At 36.3% G+C, this 15,850-nt stretch overlaps 1 protein-coding gene across 1 annotated transcript in view; it reads left to right on the forward strand.

Annotated features, from left to right (window-relative positions):
* Positions 1-15,850, forward strand: part of LOC138710444 (BRCA1-associated ATM activator 1) — a 53,792-nt gene that overhangs the window by 12,608 nt on the left and 25,334 nt on the right. The window contains exons 3-5 of the mRNA XM_069841343.1: positions 1-51; positions 9,485-9,694; positions 14,852-15,100. The exon at positions 1-51 is cut by the window's left edge and continues 590 nt beyond it. Of these exons, the coding sequence (XP_069697444.1) occupies positions 1-51; positions 9,485-9,694; positions 14,852-15,100 (510 nt within the window). The remainder of the gene's footprint in view (positions 52-9,484; positions 9,695-14,851; positions 15,101-15,850) is intronic.

Below are 15,850 nucleotides of genomic sequence, written 5' to 3' on the forward strand. Positions count from 1 at the left end.
GAGAGTGGAATAAAACATTTCAATTTTGATACCCAGCTGATGGTATTTCAGGTAAGGAAGCATAAGCATATATTTGCTGGATAGACTATTTCCTTATCATGAAGTGACAATTTGACTGTTGGCCGATGCACTTCCATGTGCTAGTTATGAAGAGAATGTGTTATCTGTGGTTCAACAATTCTCAGACTATTCATGTTAAATATTATTAATTATGAACAATTTAAACGTCATTTAATCACCCAAATTAAGCAAAGAGTTGCCAAAACTGTCTGCCTTCTCATTCCAAACATTTGTGTGTGTTAACATACCCATAGAGATGAAACCTAGTCTTGTCTGAAAAGAGGAGGGGATTAGAGACAATTCTGCTAATTTGCATTCCATTTAAATTCCATTCACAAAATTTACACCTAAGTATCATTGGGTCGTAGTTCTTGCACCACTGTAATTTGTGAAGTTTTAACTTAAATAGGTTTTTAACATACAACTCGTCTCCTGTAGAAAAGATGTAATGGATTTTAGGGTTTTTTTCTTTTCCAAGTGATGTGCAATGTCATCCAAATTTTCCTTGTTGAGGATAGTAGGCCTGTGCCTCCTTCTGGTTTCTTAATTGTAATAACATTTCTGTTACCCAGAATTTATTCACGAAAACAGGGATCATTGGATATTGTGTTAGAAATTCATGAGCCGAATTTGTTAACAAATAGCTATCATACATAAATACTTACTGTTCAATTCTGTACGTGTGCCATTTTAAGCTGTAAATTATAAATACATAACTTGTACAACACCAAGTCTCGTATCAACTTCCAATAAGACTATGGTGAATCGAGACTGCAATGTCAGTCAGTCAATCAATCAATCAATCAAACTCCTGTATCTCCTCATGAGGAGCATAGGGCATTCACAAAGTGCCTCCATCGGACCCTATTTGTAGCCAACTTCTTCACTTCGCTCCATGTTTTCCCCTCCCTAGCAATTTCCTCCAAAACTGTTCTCTTCCATGTATTTTTTGGCCTTCCTCTTGTTCTACTACCTTTGGGGGTTCCAATCCAAAGCCATTCTTTCTACTGCTCCATCTTCTTTCCTGATTGTGTGTCCTATCCAATTCCACTTTCGTCTTTTGATTTCTATTGTGATTTCTTTCTGATTTGTTATCTTCCATAGTTCTGAGTTTGTGATTATATCTGACCAAGACTGCAATATAAGTGCCAATATTTTCTCCATAACAGGTGCATAGGACAGTACAGTTGCTACTTTGTGGTAAGGAAATAATTTACTTACCCAATAATTTGTGACATTTTGGGTTGGAAATAGACGTGTATGGACTGAATTTCAACAGGTTTGTTATATATTTTTTTTTTTTGGAAACATTACTATTTTCAGTAAGCAAGGAATTACCATCATCCTTGCTATTGAATATGAGGATTTTGCATGTTATTTGTCTGTCTTATACTAAATTTATGTCTTTTTACTTTTCAGCAGTTTGGTGGATATCCTCTGTATTACATTTAACCTACAATTAATTACAAGGGAATGAAGCAGATAGAATTTCAGAGTTCGTACCCAGAGTCATAACATTATACTATGTGAGAATCTAAATTAAAAGTGTCATACAAAATGGTGCTGCAGAATTATTCACTCTTAACTAAATGCCTAATGTATTGGTACTCCATACCAGAGGCTTGGATTCAGATTCCAGCTTTATTGTTTTCTCATAATAAAGTTTTGGTTTTACCAACCAGCAGAATAGTAACTCATAGTCACGTAATGCTTTAGCTGAGAATAGATGAAAAGGGAAATGAAAGAAATGACCCTGAATAACAATTAGTTTGCTGTATGTTAAAATGATGTCAGTGTTTCGCAGGATATTGCGTTTTCTAAATTATGCCTTAATTCGGAAGTATTTTTACATAAAAACTGTAATTCCTAATATTATTCAGGGTGTTTCCGGGCTGGTGTTACAAACTTTCAGGGATGATAGCAAAGGGCACATGTATCAATTTGAGCTAAAGAACACTGGTCCGGAAATAACTGAGTCGAAAGTTATAAGCAAAAATAGTTGTGTGGAAATGAAATTGTAATTTGGCATCATATGCCCTCCTTCCCTTCATCTTTGGAACAGTCGTGGAAAGATGGTATGGGCCGGATGTCTCCTACGTGGGTACTTGGACCGATACAATATGTGAGCTTGTCTACTGTTCCCATTGGCTCATCCGTATTCGAAAATCAGGTGTGCATATTCCGCTCTCGTGTACTCCTTCATTTCACTAGGACTGATCGACTGGACACTGCAACTTGTACACATACACTGCTGTCTATAGATGTGCATATCAGGACCGACCATGTCCGTTACACATAAGACTATCTGCATTGCTTTAGTGTAGTTTCCTGTCCCAACCCCTCAGACAGGGCACTGAATGGAATACTGTAAGTAGACAACATAAACAACGTCAGATGAATACAGTATGTGTAAGATGTACAGAAAAATACACATAAATAAGGTGTACAGAGGAATAAAATTATTTCATTACGACACAACTATTTTTGCTTCTAACTTTCAACTCGGTCATTTCCAGACGAGGGTTCCTTATCTCAAAATTGATACATGTGCCCTTCCCCATTATCCCTGAAAGTTTGTAACACTAGCCCGGAAACACTCTGTATAAATTTAGTTAGCACCAATTAAAACATTAAGTATGAGATTATTTTTGGACAGACTTTTCGTAAATTTTTCAAGAAGTTTCTCTGAATTGATTGCAAACAAACTTGGGCGAAATAGAAAAATGAAACTTCTCTTACTGAATTTAAATATTGTAAATTATTACAGAGACAAGGGTTAATGGATTCACATCTACGGGATGTAGCTGTGCGGGTTGAAGAGAGTAATGGAATACATTAAAATAAATGAAAAGTCAATTATGCATTTTGTAATTAAGTGCATGGTTAATTAGAAAATTAGGCTCAAAGTCTGCGTTTGGAAACATTGCATCACCAGCTCACGTACAAAAGCACACATGCATTCACTATGAACAGCAGAGTTCTGTTCCTCAGTGACTCCAGGTTGCCAGACTTCCTAATGGCAGGAAATAATGATTTGTGTTAATCTTTTTATTTAATTTGCAAAGAAACCGTCCATTTTGAGAAACTTCAAAGGGATAAATAATTCCTTATCAGTTTCTATAATGATAAGAGTAAAAATCACAATCATACAGATAGTACGTATCTGGAAAACATTGTTAACATTTAGAGGAAAATTATTTTTTTCTGAGAAATGTATTCATTTGACACTAATGTGGCATTAGAATTTTTGTTCTATTTTATCCAAGAGATAAGCTGCACAGTTATATTATTTCCACCCTATATATGGATGAGTTCACATTGAACAGAGAAGATGGTGCTGAAGCAGGAATATATTCCAAACTTTTAAATTTTTTTGTGTCAACTGGGAAAAATTCCACCCATTTTGATAGCAGAATTCAGGCAATACAGATGATTGTGTTAATACAGAACTTATCTAGAATTAATATGTTTCAACATATTGTGCTTATTCTGAGTGATTCGATAGCAGCCATACAAGCATTAGCATCATATAAATGAACAGTCTCCCTCAAAATAATTAAAATAGAATAGGTTATCAAATGACTGATCATGAAAATGAAGTTATTCATTTCCAGTGGGCAGGGTGCGAATTAAGATTTCTGATGAGGGGGGATAGAATCCTAGATAGAGAATGCCATACATAAAATTATTATCCCCATTCTATATGGCTCAACGCTGAGTTGCTTGCCTTGCATCTTGATTATAACAATTGTTATATCCATGAGCTGGCTTAAGATAAGATGTGTAATTCCTAAGTTATTGATTGTTATCAGCTTGCCGATGATGATAATACATAAATATTGTTTTCCTTGCTTACTTTATACTGTACTTTATAAAGTATACTCGAATTAAAACAATTATATTTTAAATGATTGGTTGATTGGCAAACTTACTCATGTTAAATTACATAAGCAACTGTGGCTTACAGCTGTTTCGGTGCTTCCACACCATCCTCAGAACCTACTAGATCTCGGCGTCATCTCGAACTTCGCTGCCTGTTGTGGAGGTGCGTTTGCATGTAGAAAAGTGTTTAAATGTGGAGTCAAATAGTGTGTGTTCTGAAATTGATCTGTGTGTTGAGAATTTGATCAGGGCGTGTTTTAGTGTGTGTGTGTATATTTCATATTGTTTTAGTGTGTTGAGTTTTTGGTTTTTGGGTTGTATGTGTAGGATTTCTATGTCTGTATTTATGTTATGATCAAATTCTCAGCACACAGATCACTTTCAGAACACACACACTATTTGACTCCACATTTCAACACTTTTCAACACGCAAACGCACCCCCACAACAGGTAGCAAAGTTCGAGATGACGCCGAGATCTAGTAGGCTCTGAGGATGGTGTAAAAGCACCGAAACAGCTGTAAGCCGCAGTTGCTTATGTAATTTAACACGAGTAAGTTTACCAATCATTTATATTTAAGTGTTAAAAGTAGTGTACGCAAGATTCAAGATGAATTATATTTTGTGAGGATAGAAGTTATCCCTGCCAGGGATGTTAATATGAATTTATGAGAGGGGGATAACTTTCCAACGGGGGGGGGGGGAATCCGCCCCATCCCCCCCATTAACTAGCACCCTGCCAGTAGATAACTTTCCATTATGAAGTACATGAAAATGAAACTGCGTATCTTATGGCTAAAAAGGGACCAAAATTTACAGAAACCAAGCCAGAAGCTATACTATCACTTTGCATAACTAATAATTCATAACAATTTCCAAAAAGAGTTGGCAGAGCACCTCAAAATAAAAAGCAATCATGAGTTATGATCATTACTGCTAAAACAGCTTAAAATAATCGGACTTGTGGTTGGAGCACTGGAGCATTACGATTGATATTGTAATGCTGCCGAAACAAGCGGTGTGCAGTCACAAACTTGCCACCATTTTTGTAATAAGCATTGATGACATACGCATATATACACCCCTAAACACAACGAGAATGTTCACAGTCAAACCGAACTGAGCTTAGCCAGAAAAAGCCAAAGTAATCACCTGTTTTTCTGGTCCACCTTGTACTTTCTGGTTTGGAGCATATACGTGAACCCCTTGGTGATTCAAGACGGGGGCCATGTTCCGTCGGACCCCGGCCACTTAGTCACTCGTAATGAGTGCATCTCTATACATAATGTTGGACATTGTGCTACTGTCACATATTTTGTGACACAGTACATGAGGGTAGACCACCAAAAGGGGAACAGAGAGGTAGAACTTAAACTAAGAAGGATTCAATCTGGTATCAGAAGTTGAATCGTGGATAAAGCGTCAGCACGTAGAGCTGAAAACCTGAGTTTGAATCCTGGTGCCAGAGAGAATTCTTCTCTGTTCTACCTGTTCTTCACCATATGGTAATGCAGAATTCCTACACGGAAATATCATATGTAGGTACTTTGGTACATTATAGTAATATGACAAAATTGTTAGACCTGTTTAATGCTAATGTGAAGAAAAATTGTTAAAAAAAAGTCATTAGGTTCTGACAAAATTGGTATTGGGAGAAATAAGTTTGGAAGGATGTAGTGTTGAAAAAGATAAGTTAGTGAGGGAAAAACAGTTTCGAAAAGTCGTTAGGAAAATAGGATTTGGAAAGTGAAATTATGAAAAATTAGCTTCGGAAAAATGGATTGAAAAACCTGTACGAAAATTATGAATAATAATAATAATAATAATAATAATAATAATAATAATAATAATAATAATAATAAGTGAATGTTGCATAGCATGCCACTTCTCAATTTGAATAAAATGTTACAAGCTAATGTTTTTAATAAATTTGTTTTAATTAGGTGTGTCCAGTGAGGAAAGTGAGACAGTATGTGACGGTATGGAATACTGCCTGCCACTGGTTTCTATGGCCAGAAAACATACTGTTAGTGAAAAATGACATACCGTTACTGAAAAAATGTGATTCGTAAAAATTTGTTTTTACAGTTCTTCACAGCAAAGAGTACTATCTGTTTGCTTCGTAAATCCAAACCACAGCCTTCTGGAATTGTATGCAACGCGTATTTAGACACGTTTATTTGATAAGTCAAACCCTGGAATGCATACAAGGGTAGTACAGCGAATAGGGATTATAAAGAATGGACACAGCGAATTTTCCTGTGTTTTGTTTCTCTGTGCGCCAGCGTATAGTTCCACTTTCAAGCGCTAGAGGTTAGTGTAATCGAGCATACGCTAAGATAATAATTGAGAATAGAGTTGAGACACAGGATCCAAACATAGCCTACCTTATTGCATAATCCAGTAACGCTTTGCTTCAAATAAATTCAAGTTAACAGCTTTTCCTTATTTCTCAGTGACAAACTAGTTGTAATAATAATATTTTATATTTCAGATATCATAAATTGTATTACAAAATAATATAATACATTATAAAATTATGTATCAAATTCGTTTAATATTTGTATATAATATAATATAGGTATATGATTTTGCTTCTCGTAAGAGTTTTGTTTTTCCATTTTCAGTGCTATCAAATCATTACATATTTAATTGTTGTTGGGTTCAACGTCTCAACTCTCATTATAAAGGAACTCTGGAGTCTAGACATTACAGTTAATGACGGATTTATTATTTTATGGATCCAATTTATTTTATTTGAGTACATAATGTGCCTAGATATATTAATTAGTGTTATATTTCTGTTGTGTCGACTGCTAGCTGGTGTGATGTCAGCGCCAACTCTAGGGAGAAAGCAGAATCTCATGCTTTAGCTGGCTTGAAGGTCATTGAAATCAATCCAGCTACATCAAAGGTACCGACGCGAAGTGTCCATTCTTTATAATCCCTATTCGCTGGGTAGTATTTCAAGTATAGAAGGCTATGGTGTGTAGCTTGTAGTGGCCATTGTTGCCAATTTAGTGCTTATGTCATTTTTGTTGTTGTTGCACTTTTTATTTATAATTAAGTAAGAAACCTTGAAGCTTTAACATTATTTTAAATGATAAGACTCAGTGGACATTGCAAAATAATCTAGTAAATAACTGAAGTAACTTGAAATTATTTTATTAAGAAATTTAGTGTGTTGCGTAAGTTTCAAAGATTCGTGTTATTGACTACACAAAACAATTTATTGTATACATCATGTATGTGTGTGTTGTAAGGGAGAGAATATGCCTTTTTTAAATTGAGGTTTGCCAGGCGAAAATCTTGGGGTAGCATACCGCCTCTGGTTTTTTCCCCACTTCCCTCACTGGATGTGTCTTTTCTCGATAAGGTGTTGTGAAAATGTTAAGTATATTTAAGTACAGAACTGACTGGATGCAACATGTATGAAGAAGGGGCAGGGTCAGAATTTCTTGGTTAATTGAAGGGGTGAGAATGAAAATAGTGTTTTGTGCGAATTCATTTCTTACACATAATATGGGGAAGCTACTAGCAAAATATTACAATATTTACTCAACAATTAACGTAAGTAGGATGCGGAATAAATTATGATACCACAACTAATGGCATTGAACTGCAAACCTTTAACACACTCTCTTGTAAAGTTTTATCTGTGTGGCTCAGGATTATATCATTCTCACCCCTTCATTTCTCAAATACAGGCCACAGGGAAGAAGAAATCAAGGCTGTCCTCTGAAGAGACTTCTGAAAGACTGACTGGGAGGTTTATTGTTTTTGCACAGATGGACAGACATGACAAAGATACAAGGTGTCTTTCTTATTGTTTTGTTGTTAGTCAACTGTTTGAAGACAAGTCTGAACCTCACAAGTGATGCCAACAAGGCACCATTTATAAAGCAACTAGGCCAGGAGATAATGGGGTAGGGTGGCTAGTTCCTTTCCTCATCCATTCAGGTACATATTACACTAATTAGACTTCAGACGCATACAAACAATTGTTCTTCCTCTGACACATATTGTCAAGTGAGATGTACTGCCTGGTAATAGATGTACATATCAGCCAGAACCTTGGTCAGAGGCATAGTCTTTTTTATGTTTGCTGAATGCGTGAATGCACCTGAAATATCTTCATAATTTAACACTGTGAAAAACTACAGTATTATAATTGTTGGACACGTTAATGTATTAGGATTCAGATTCTATTCATTGTAATACGAGGCGTGTTCTTAAAGTAAGTTCCGTTTTCAATTATAGCCGTCGCGTCGCTGCAATCGTTATTTTGCACATGCGTGTTTTCTTCTTCAGTCCTCAGGCAAGCTGTGCATGCAGTTTCAGAGCTTCAGTCCATGTGTGTGGTTAGTTGTGATCAGTTGAGATGTTTAAAGTGATCGAGCACCCCGCCGACTGTGAGATGCGGTCTGTTATCCATTTCTTGAATGCGAGGAACATCAAACCAGCTGACATTCATCATCAACTTTGTGAGGTGTATGGTGATTATGCCATTAGTGATGGAATGGTCAGGAGATGGGTTAGGAAGTTCAACAAGGGCCATGTCTCTGTGCATGACGTGCAGTGTACCAGTCGGCCATCTTTGATCAATGACGATTTGGTGCGTGCTGTCGATGAAAAAATTCATGAGGACAGGAGGTTCACAATTTCTTCGCTTTCCTTGAATTTTCCACAAATGTTCTCAACAAAATTGTGACAGATCGATTACAATATCGAAAATTGTGCTCACGATGGGTACCCAAGATGCTCATCATGGAACACAAAACCAAACGAGCTTCCAGTGCATTGAGCTTTCTCACACATTACAGTAAGCAAGGCGATGAGTTTCTTGACCATATCGTGACAGGTGACGAGACTTGGGTGTCTCACATGACACCTGAATCGAAGCAGCAGTCCATGAAATGGAGGCACACTGCATTGCCAAGAAAAAAGAAATTCAAACAAACCATGTGCACTGTTTTTGGGACAGAAACCTATTGTCAGACCTTGAAGAAGCTCCATTGCGCATTTCAGAACAAGAGACGTGGGATGCTGACCGACGGAGTTGTGTTGCTTCATGACAACGCTCGGCCACACACAGCTCGTGACACCCAAAATCTCATCTCGAAATTTGGCTGGGAACAAATTGACCATCCCCCCCCCCCTCCCTACAGCCCGGATTTGGCTCCGAGTGACATTCATCTCTTCCTGCATCTCAAGAAGTTCCTCGGTGGTCAACATTTTGATGGCGATGATGAAGTGAAAACAGCAGTGCAGGAGTGGTTCACATCGCAGGCGGGCGAATTCTACAATGAGGGGATAGAAAGACTTGTGCCACGACTTGATAAATGCCTCAATAATGGTGGAGATTGTTGAGAAGTAATTGAAATGTGGGGAATACAGTGCAACAAAATGGTTTGTAAATATCTTCTCGTTTACTTACTACACCCTTTTGGAACTTACTTTAAGAACACGCCTCGTATATCAGAATAATTGTGATAGTTAGATTTTTTTGTCAGACTTATTAAAACCGTTACATTTTGTTGCAGTTGCTTCCAATGCTGGGTTGTGTTCATGGCAAGTTCACAGACAGTGAATGTTTGGAGCTTTATACTAACAAGTTGTTTCGGCTCACTAGTGAGGAAACCCAACGACTGGCATATGCTTATCGTGATATTCTTTTCACACAAGACAATAAACATGCTCTAGTTCACCAAGCAATGTTGAGTATTCTGCAGATAAAAAACATTATAAACAGGGTAAGTTGTATTTAGATCTGTTATCAGTGACTAAACAAAATTTAGACTTGTTCCATAATCTTGTGGACTCCATGCCCCACAGAATGAGGGCAATCATGAATACGATGGTTTGTGGACGAGATACTAGTCCCTACTATTTTTGTTTATATATTTGTTTATTTATTTATATTTGATGTGCTCCCGATTTTTTTAGGAAGTGAAACTATTACTTTTGTTTATACAGGTCCAATCTCGACTATTAATAATTCACAGGTGTTGGGCAATAACATGTTTGCAAGGCAGGTGTAACGAAGTTTATTAACAAATGCCATTTAACATTTAAAACTAAAATAGAAAATAATTTTATTCTAACGGGAGGTGAACTCACAACCTAAGCAGACATGTTATCTCTATGCCACACCCACCTCGTAAGATTGATTACATTGTAGATGGACGACTTTGAATGAACAAACACCCCAGCAATGCTATAAAATGCAGTTCATTTACGTGTGTGAACCATGTGGTAGAATTTTGTATTTTTAATGACCAAGAGTCTAATCATTCTTGTTGCCAAGAAGTGTACATATTTTATATAATTCTGTTAGTCTCACAGATCCTATTCAATTTCTTTTATTTATCATTGCTTTAAAAGGTATTCTCTTCAGACTACTTTAGCCAAGTAAACGATTTTTAGATTCTGTGTGCCATTTGTTCATTTTATTAAGAAATAGCTATTTATAAAACTACTGTATATACATATCAACAACAGCGTGGTTAGCGCAGTTGGTATAGCCCTGGCCTTCTATGCCCAAGGTTGCGGGTTCGATCCCGGGCCACGCTGATGTCAGTAGATTTACTGGCATGTAATAAACTCCTGCGGGACAAAATTCCACCACACCGGCAATGCTGATATAACCTCAGCAGTTGCAAGCGCCGTTAAATAAAACATAATATTTACATATAATCACAGACAAAAAATGTTTAAAAAAATACATGATATGGCATGGAAAATTTCTTAATAAAATTACATAAATGGTCTGTAAAACTTAATGACAGTTAACATTACTGGTACCAAATCTCACTACGAATTTTTTTCATTAAGAAAAAAGCCATTACAAATGGAGCTGTGCTTTGATGGAAAAACTATTATCAGCTACAAATTCAGGAGTGACTTTTTACACTAAACTTTCTTGGAAGACCATATATGTAGAATAGGCTATATAACACGAAGGGCTGAAATGCATTTATTATTTACAAACTTTTGTCAGGCATGAAATGGAGATGTTCAAGGCCTATATAAAATCAGTAATCATTTATACTGTGGAGAAGTTTTAATAACACCAAATCTTAAAAAAGATAAAACGATTAGAAAGTCAAAGTCTCTGATTAATTACAAGAGCTGTCAGATCTACTCCAATATCTGCAATGTAACAAATAGTTAATCAGCCTCCTATAGAATGTGAACTAGAAAAGGATAAAAAAAAGTGGATCACTTAGAAAAATTTTGTTTTATTGAATATAATGTTAGCCTTGTGTCCTAAATAATGAATTATACTGATATCTCCAAAGGTAAGCTTGTCGGACACAATCTCAGTACTCTATTCGCTATCTGGGAGTAAACTTCTCTGACTCAATGGTGTTCAATCCCCAGTCAACACTAAAAGATTTAAATAACAAACTTGAAACTCTTACCTCGTCACCTTTTCTTCATGCAGACCAGAAATATTGTGTTCTAAATACCTCCATCTGTCCTTCCTTAATATATCAGTTTCAAACCATCCCTTCTGAACTTATACCAAAAAAGTTCTTGGATGACGCCGACAAATTAATAAAAAGTGCAGAGGTACTGAATCTGCCTACAGACATTCTTGATGCAATGATCTATAGTCCCAGGAAGTACAAAGGACTAGGAATTTTTCGAACAAAATGGAAAGTACTATTACAACAAATTAATGCCCTTCGATGTTTACAGAAATCTCAAAACCCGTACATCATACAAACACGTCAGGTTCATGAGGAGAGCATTAGATGTGCCCAATCTCTGAACATTGTTCCAGAAGATGGCTTATTTCATAAGAATGAACATTTCTTAAATGCTACAAAGATTCGTAACCTTCTGAGGAACAGAGAATTTGATATTTGGTGTTGTCATTCACAGAAAGGGAAAGGCGTAGTTTTATTTAAACAATATCCTAGTGCCAACAAATGGATTTGTAAACATGAAGGACTCTCCAACAGTGAATGGCGCGATGGCATTAAAATGGTTGGAAATGTTGCTGCAGTACATGCTGTGCCGGGAAGATATCAGGACAACCGTTGTAGGCATTGCCACAACGAGGTTGAAACTCTTGCACACGTCCTGGGATCCTGTCCGCACTGCGAAGGTCTGCAAAATGCTAGACACCACCAAGTACGATCAATTATAGCCACTGCCCTTAAAGATGCCGATTACAACACCTTTGAAGAAGAACATGGTCTCTCCGACACTGGCAGTACTCGGCACATAGATATAATAGCTTTCAAGGAATCTACAAGATCTGGATTCATAATTGATCCCACTGTGCGTTTCAAAACGAATGAGGAACAGCCAGCAGAAGTGGATAAGGAAAAAAAGAATATCTACAATCCTACCATTCCATATTACCTCCAAAAGTGCCAGCTAGAAGAACTTGAAGTAATCGGACTTCTGGTTGGAGCAAGAGGTACCGCTATTCTCTTCATGAAAGATGCGTTTAAGAGGCTTGGAATACCTACATCTATTATTCCGAGTGTAACTTTAGCTGCATTGAAAGAATCAATTGCTCTCCTGAAGCATCACCTATATTCGAAATGAAACCAAGTTCATTAGCATTCTTTACTTTTTTGTAACACTTGCCTCTCTAAAACTAGGTATATTTCCACCAATCACAAAATGTATTTGCAGCTATGTACTTGTAGGAGTTTCATTGTCAACACAAAATTAATGGTTCACTGAACTTGTAAACATTTATATGGTTCAGCACTCTTTGTCCCTTGTGGCAGCTCACGAATAGTGAGAAGATTTCTAAATTTTTTTCTAATCAAATATCATGTTCCTTACATGTTAAACACTAAATGCACTTTCAAACTTTATCTCACATTCACTTTATTATGACATTTTGCAATTTTTATAAATGTTATTTTTACTCATTTGAATTTCTTTCACTGTATTTAATTTTACCACTTCCACTGATGTACACTGTCAAAAAATGTTTTAGTAAACCATTAGAAACATTAAAATCTGATGTTTCCTCCTCTGGCAGTGATGACCTCTTGGAGGCTTTAAGGTACACTGACCACTAGGTTCCTAATTGCTTCCTGAGGTAGATTGTTCCATTCTACCACCAGTTGTGCCCTCAGTTCAGCCAGAATCTCAATATTCTGAGACCGAAATCTTCTCCCAATCATATCTCACACGTGCTCGATGGGATTTAAGTCAGGGCTCCTTGCTGGCCAGTCCAGAGTTTGAATCCCTACTTCTTGTAAGTAACATGTGACGATACAGGTGATGTATGGACGAGCGTTGTCTTGCATTAAAATGAAATGGTCCCTGTAAATTGTGAAGATGGTACAACATAATCCCCCAGAACTTCTTCCACATAGCGGTGTGCAGTGAGAGAACTGCCATCAAGTATCACAAGTTCGGTACGGGCTTCAATGTTTATACCCCCCCACATCATCACAGAGCCTAGCTTACCAAAGATAGTCAAACTGGCATATGAAATTGAAGCTCGTGAAATTCCCTTTAAAATTAGATGTAAAACAACTTTGTGGGACTTATAGAATCAGAGTTATTCAAGATTGAAAATTTAGCACAAACGAAAAAACGTGTTTTTTTTTTTTTTTTGGCAGATTTCAAAAATGAATTACATCAAAACCTAACAAGATAAACTTTTTCTAAAAATGTATTTTAATTTAGACCTTTAGGGAGAATGATTCCTGAAAGTTTCATAAACATTTGAGGAGGTCAGTTGAGTGACTAGTTGGTTTGTGTATCTGTACACTGAGTAGCAAAGAAAAACTGCAGTTGTATTCTTTCGATTACTCACAGGACATGACTGTTTGTCAAAACACTTGAACAAAATAAGAATGTTTTCTTCACCACTTTGTCCATTGTGCAATCTTCAGGAAGAAATGGATGAGAATAATTTTCAGCAGCGTCCAGCATTTCCTCTAAACCCAGTGTATGTGAGAAATATTGGAGAGCAAGAGAGTTAATGGCTTTATTGCCAAGAACTCAGCATTAGTTAACTAATGCAGAAGATGTTACGAGCAAGAAATGCTTCCTCACGTCTTGGATTTCTGCCATCGTGGAGAATTGCTCCGAATCAACAGACATAATACGGTTCGTTCTCTCATCGCATCTTCAATCCTTCAGAATGCTTCCTATGAGGTTTATGAGGAGATTGGTTGCATCTCTTCTGATGGCTCTACTAGACATGCTGATATCATCATAATTGATCGGCAGAAGGATAAGGATGTCATTCTTGATCCCACAATCTGTTTCGAGATGCACAAGCAACAGCCACAAGAGGTGTGTCGTGAAAAACAAGTCATCTATGAGTCTTGTTGTCAGCATCTCGGAGCACAATACCACATCACACATTGGACAGTTTCTTGGCTCATGTTTGGTGCCCGTGGCACAATCCCACGAGAAACTTTAAATCAACTTCAACAATTTAAAATTTCTGATGCAACGATTGATGCCATAGGATCTCATGTGTTAAAATCATCCTTAGCTATAATTAGTAATCATTTGTACCCAACAAACTTTTATTATAAATGATTTCCTATGTTTTCATATCACTTATCTTAATGTTTTCTTTTTCCTTTCAAATTGTCACACAATTGGTTTTCATGATTATTCTTTATGAATTGATTAGTAGGCCGATCTATTCTAACCCTTATTTAGGGCGGCTTTTTTTATTAAAATTGAATTCAACATAATATGGCATAAATTAGATTATTACGATAGTCTTATTATTCACGCAAATACAATTTTGGAGGAGAAAGTTCTTAGCAGTCAGTAACTTTTTGTGTCTTTTGATAGTAATTTTTTGGGAACACTGTAAAATTAATGTACTTGTAATATGCCGTAGATGGCTATGATACACTGGTTATTTAAAAAATTTCTGAAATGTGTCACATTTATTCTTTCAGGAGTTGGCAGTCATTGCATTTCAAGGATTTATGTATAACTTGAAGAATTTTATTTGGCAAGAACCTAACACAGATGGTCTCACTGGATCTGATTTTATACTTCAACATCCTGAACAACTTGGAGCTGTACTAGATGGTTTGATCTCCCTCATCCGCTGCTTTCATATTACGTGGCGTGAGAGTGTGGAGACGATATGCTTGTTCAGTTTCACACAGCTCCTGTTGAAAGATCCCAGTCTGTCACCCAAAGTAAGTAGATATTTTTCAGATGTACAATGCAAATAGGTGCAAATTGGACTATATTAAACAAAATTAATATCGGAATATGTATGGTAAGACTTTATATTTAAATATTCCTTTGTGCACATTGGCATGTGTGTCAGTAATATATTTTTAACAGATTTCTTAAACATACTATTGTTATGTGCCTTGACATGTGGGGGAAGTTTATTATATAAATTACTGCCAGTATGTGTGGGGTATTGAGAGTTTTGGCAAGTCTGTGATAATTCAAATGTATATTATTGGATGTCCTAGTATTGTGCTCGTGATATTCTGAGTTTGTTTTAAAGGAATTTAAATTTTTATGAATAAAGCATATCGTTTCTAGGATATAAACACAGGGTACCAGTATAATTTTAAGTTCCTTGAAAAGTCCTTTACTTTCTGTGTGAATGGATACTTGCTTCATAATTTTAATTATTCGTTTTTGTAGTTTAAGTATAAGAGAAGATTTTGATGATGATCCCCAGAATATGATACCATATTATATGACTGAATGTACATATTTTTTAAAATTTAAAAGGCATGATGGGACCGATAAGCTAATTTGTTATTAGTGACAATCAAAATTTATTTCATGTGCTGTCTATGCTTATCCTTATTTAACAGCTATATTGGTTTTACAATATTTTGTTACATAATATATCAATTGAACGTTTTCGGCTCTATAGAGTCATCAGAAACATGTATGCCCATATGTATGATACAAGTACACAA

The sequence above is a fragment of the Periplaneta americana genome, chromosome 12 (genome assembly GCF_040183065.1).
Source record: "Periplaneta americana isolate PAMFEO1 chromosome 12, P.americana_PAMFEO1_priV1, whole genome shotgun sequence".
In the NCBI taxonomy this organism is placed as follows: domain Eukaryota; kingdom Metazoa; phylum Arthropoda; class Insecta; order Blattodea; family Blattidae; genus Periplaneta; species Periplaneta americana.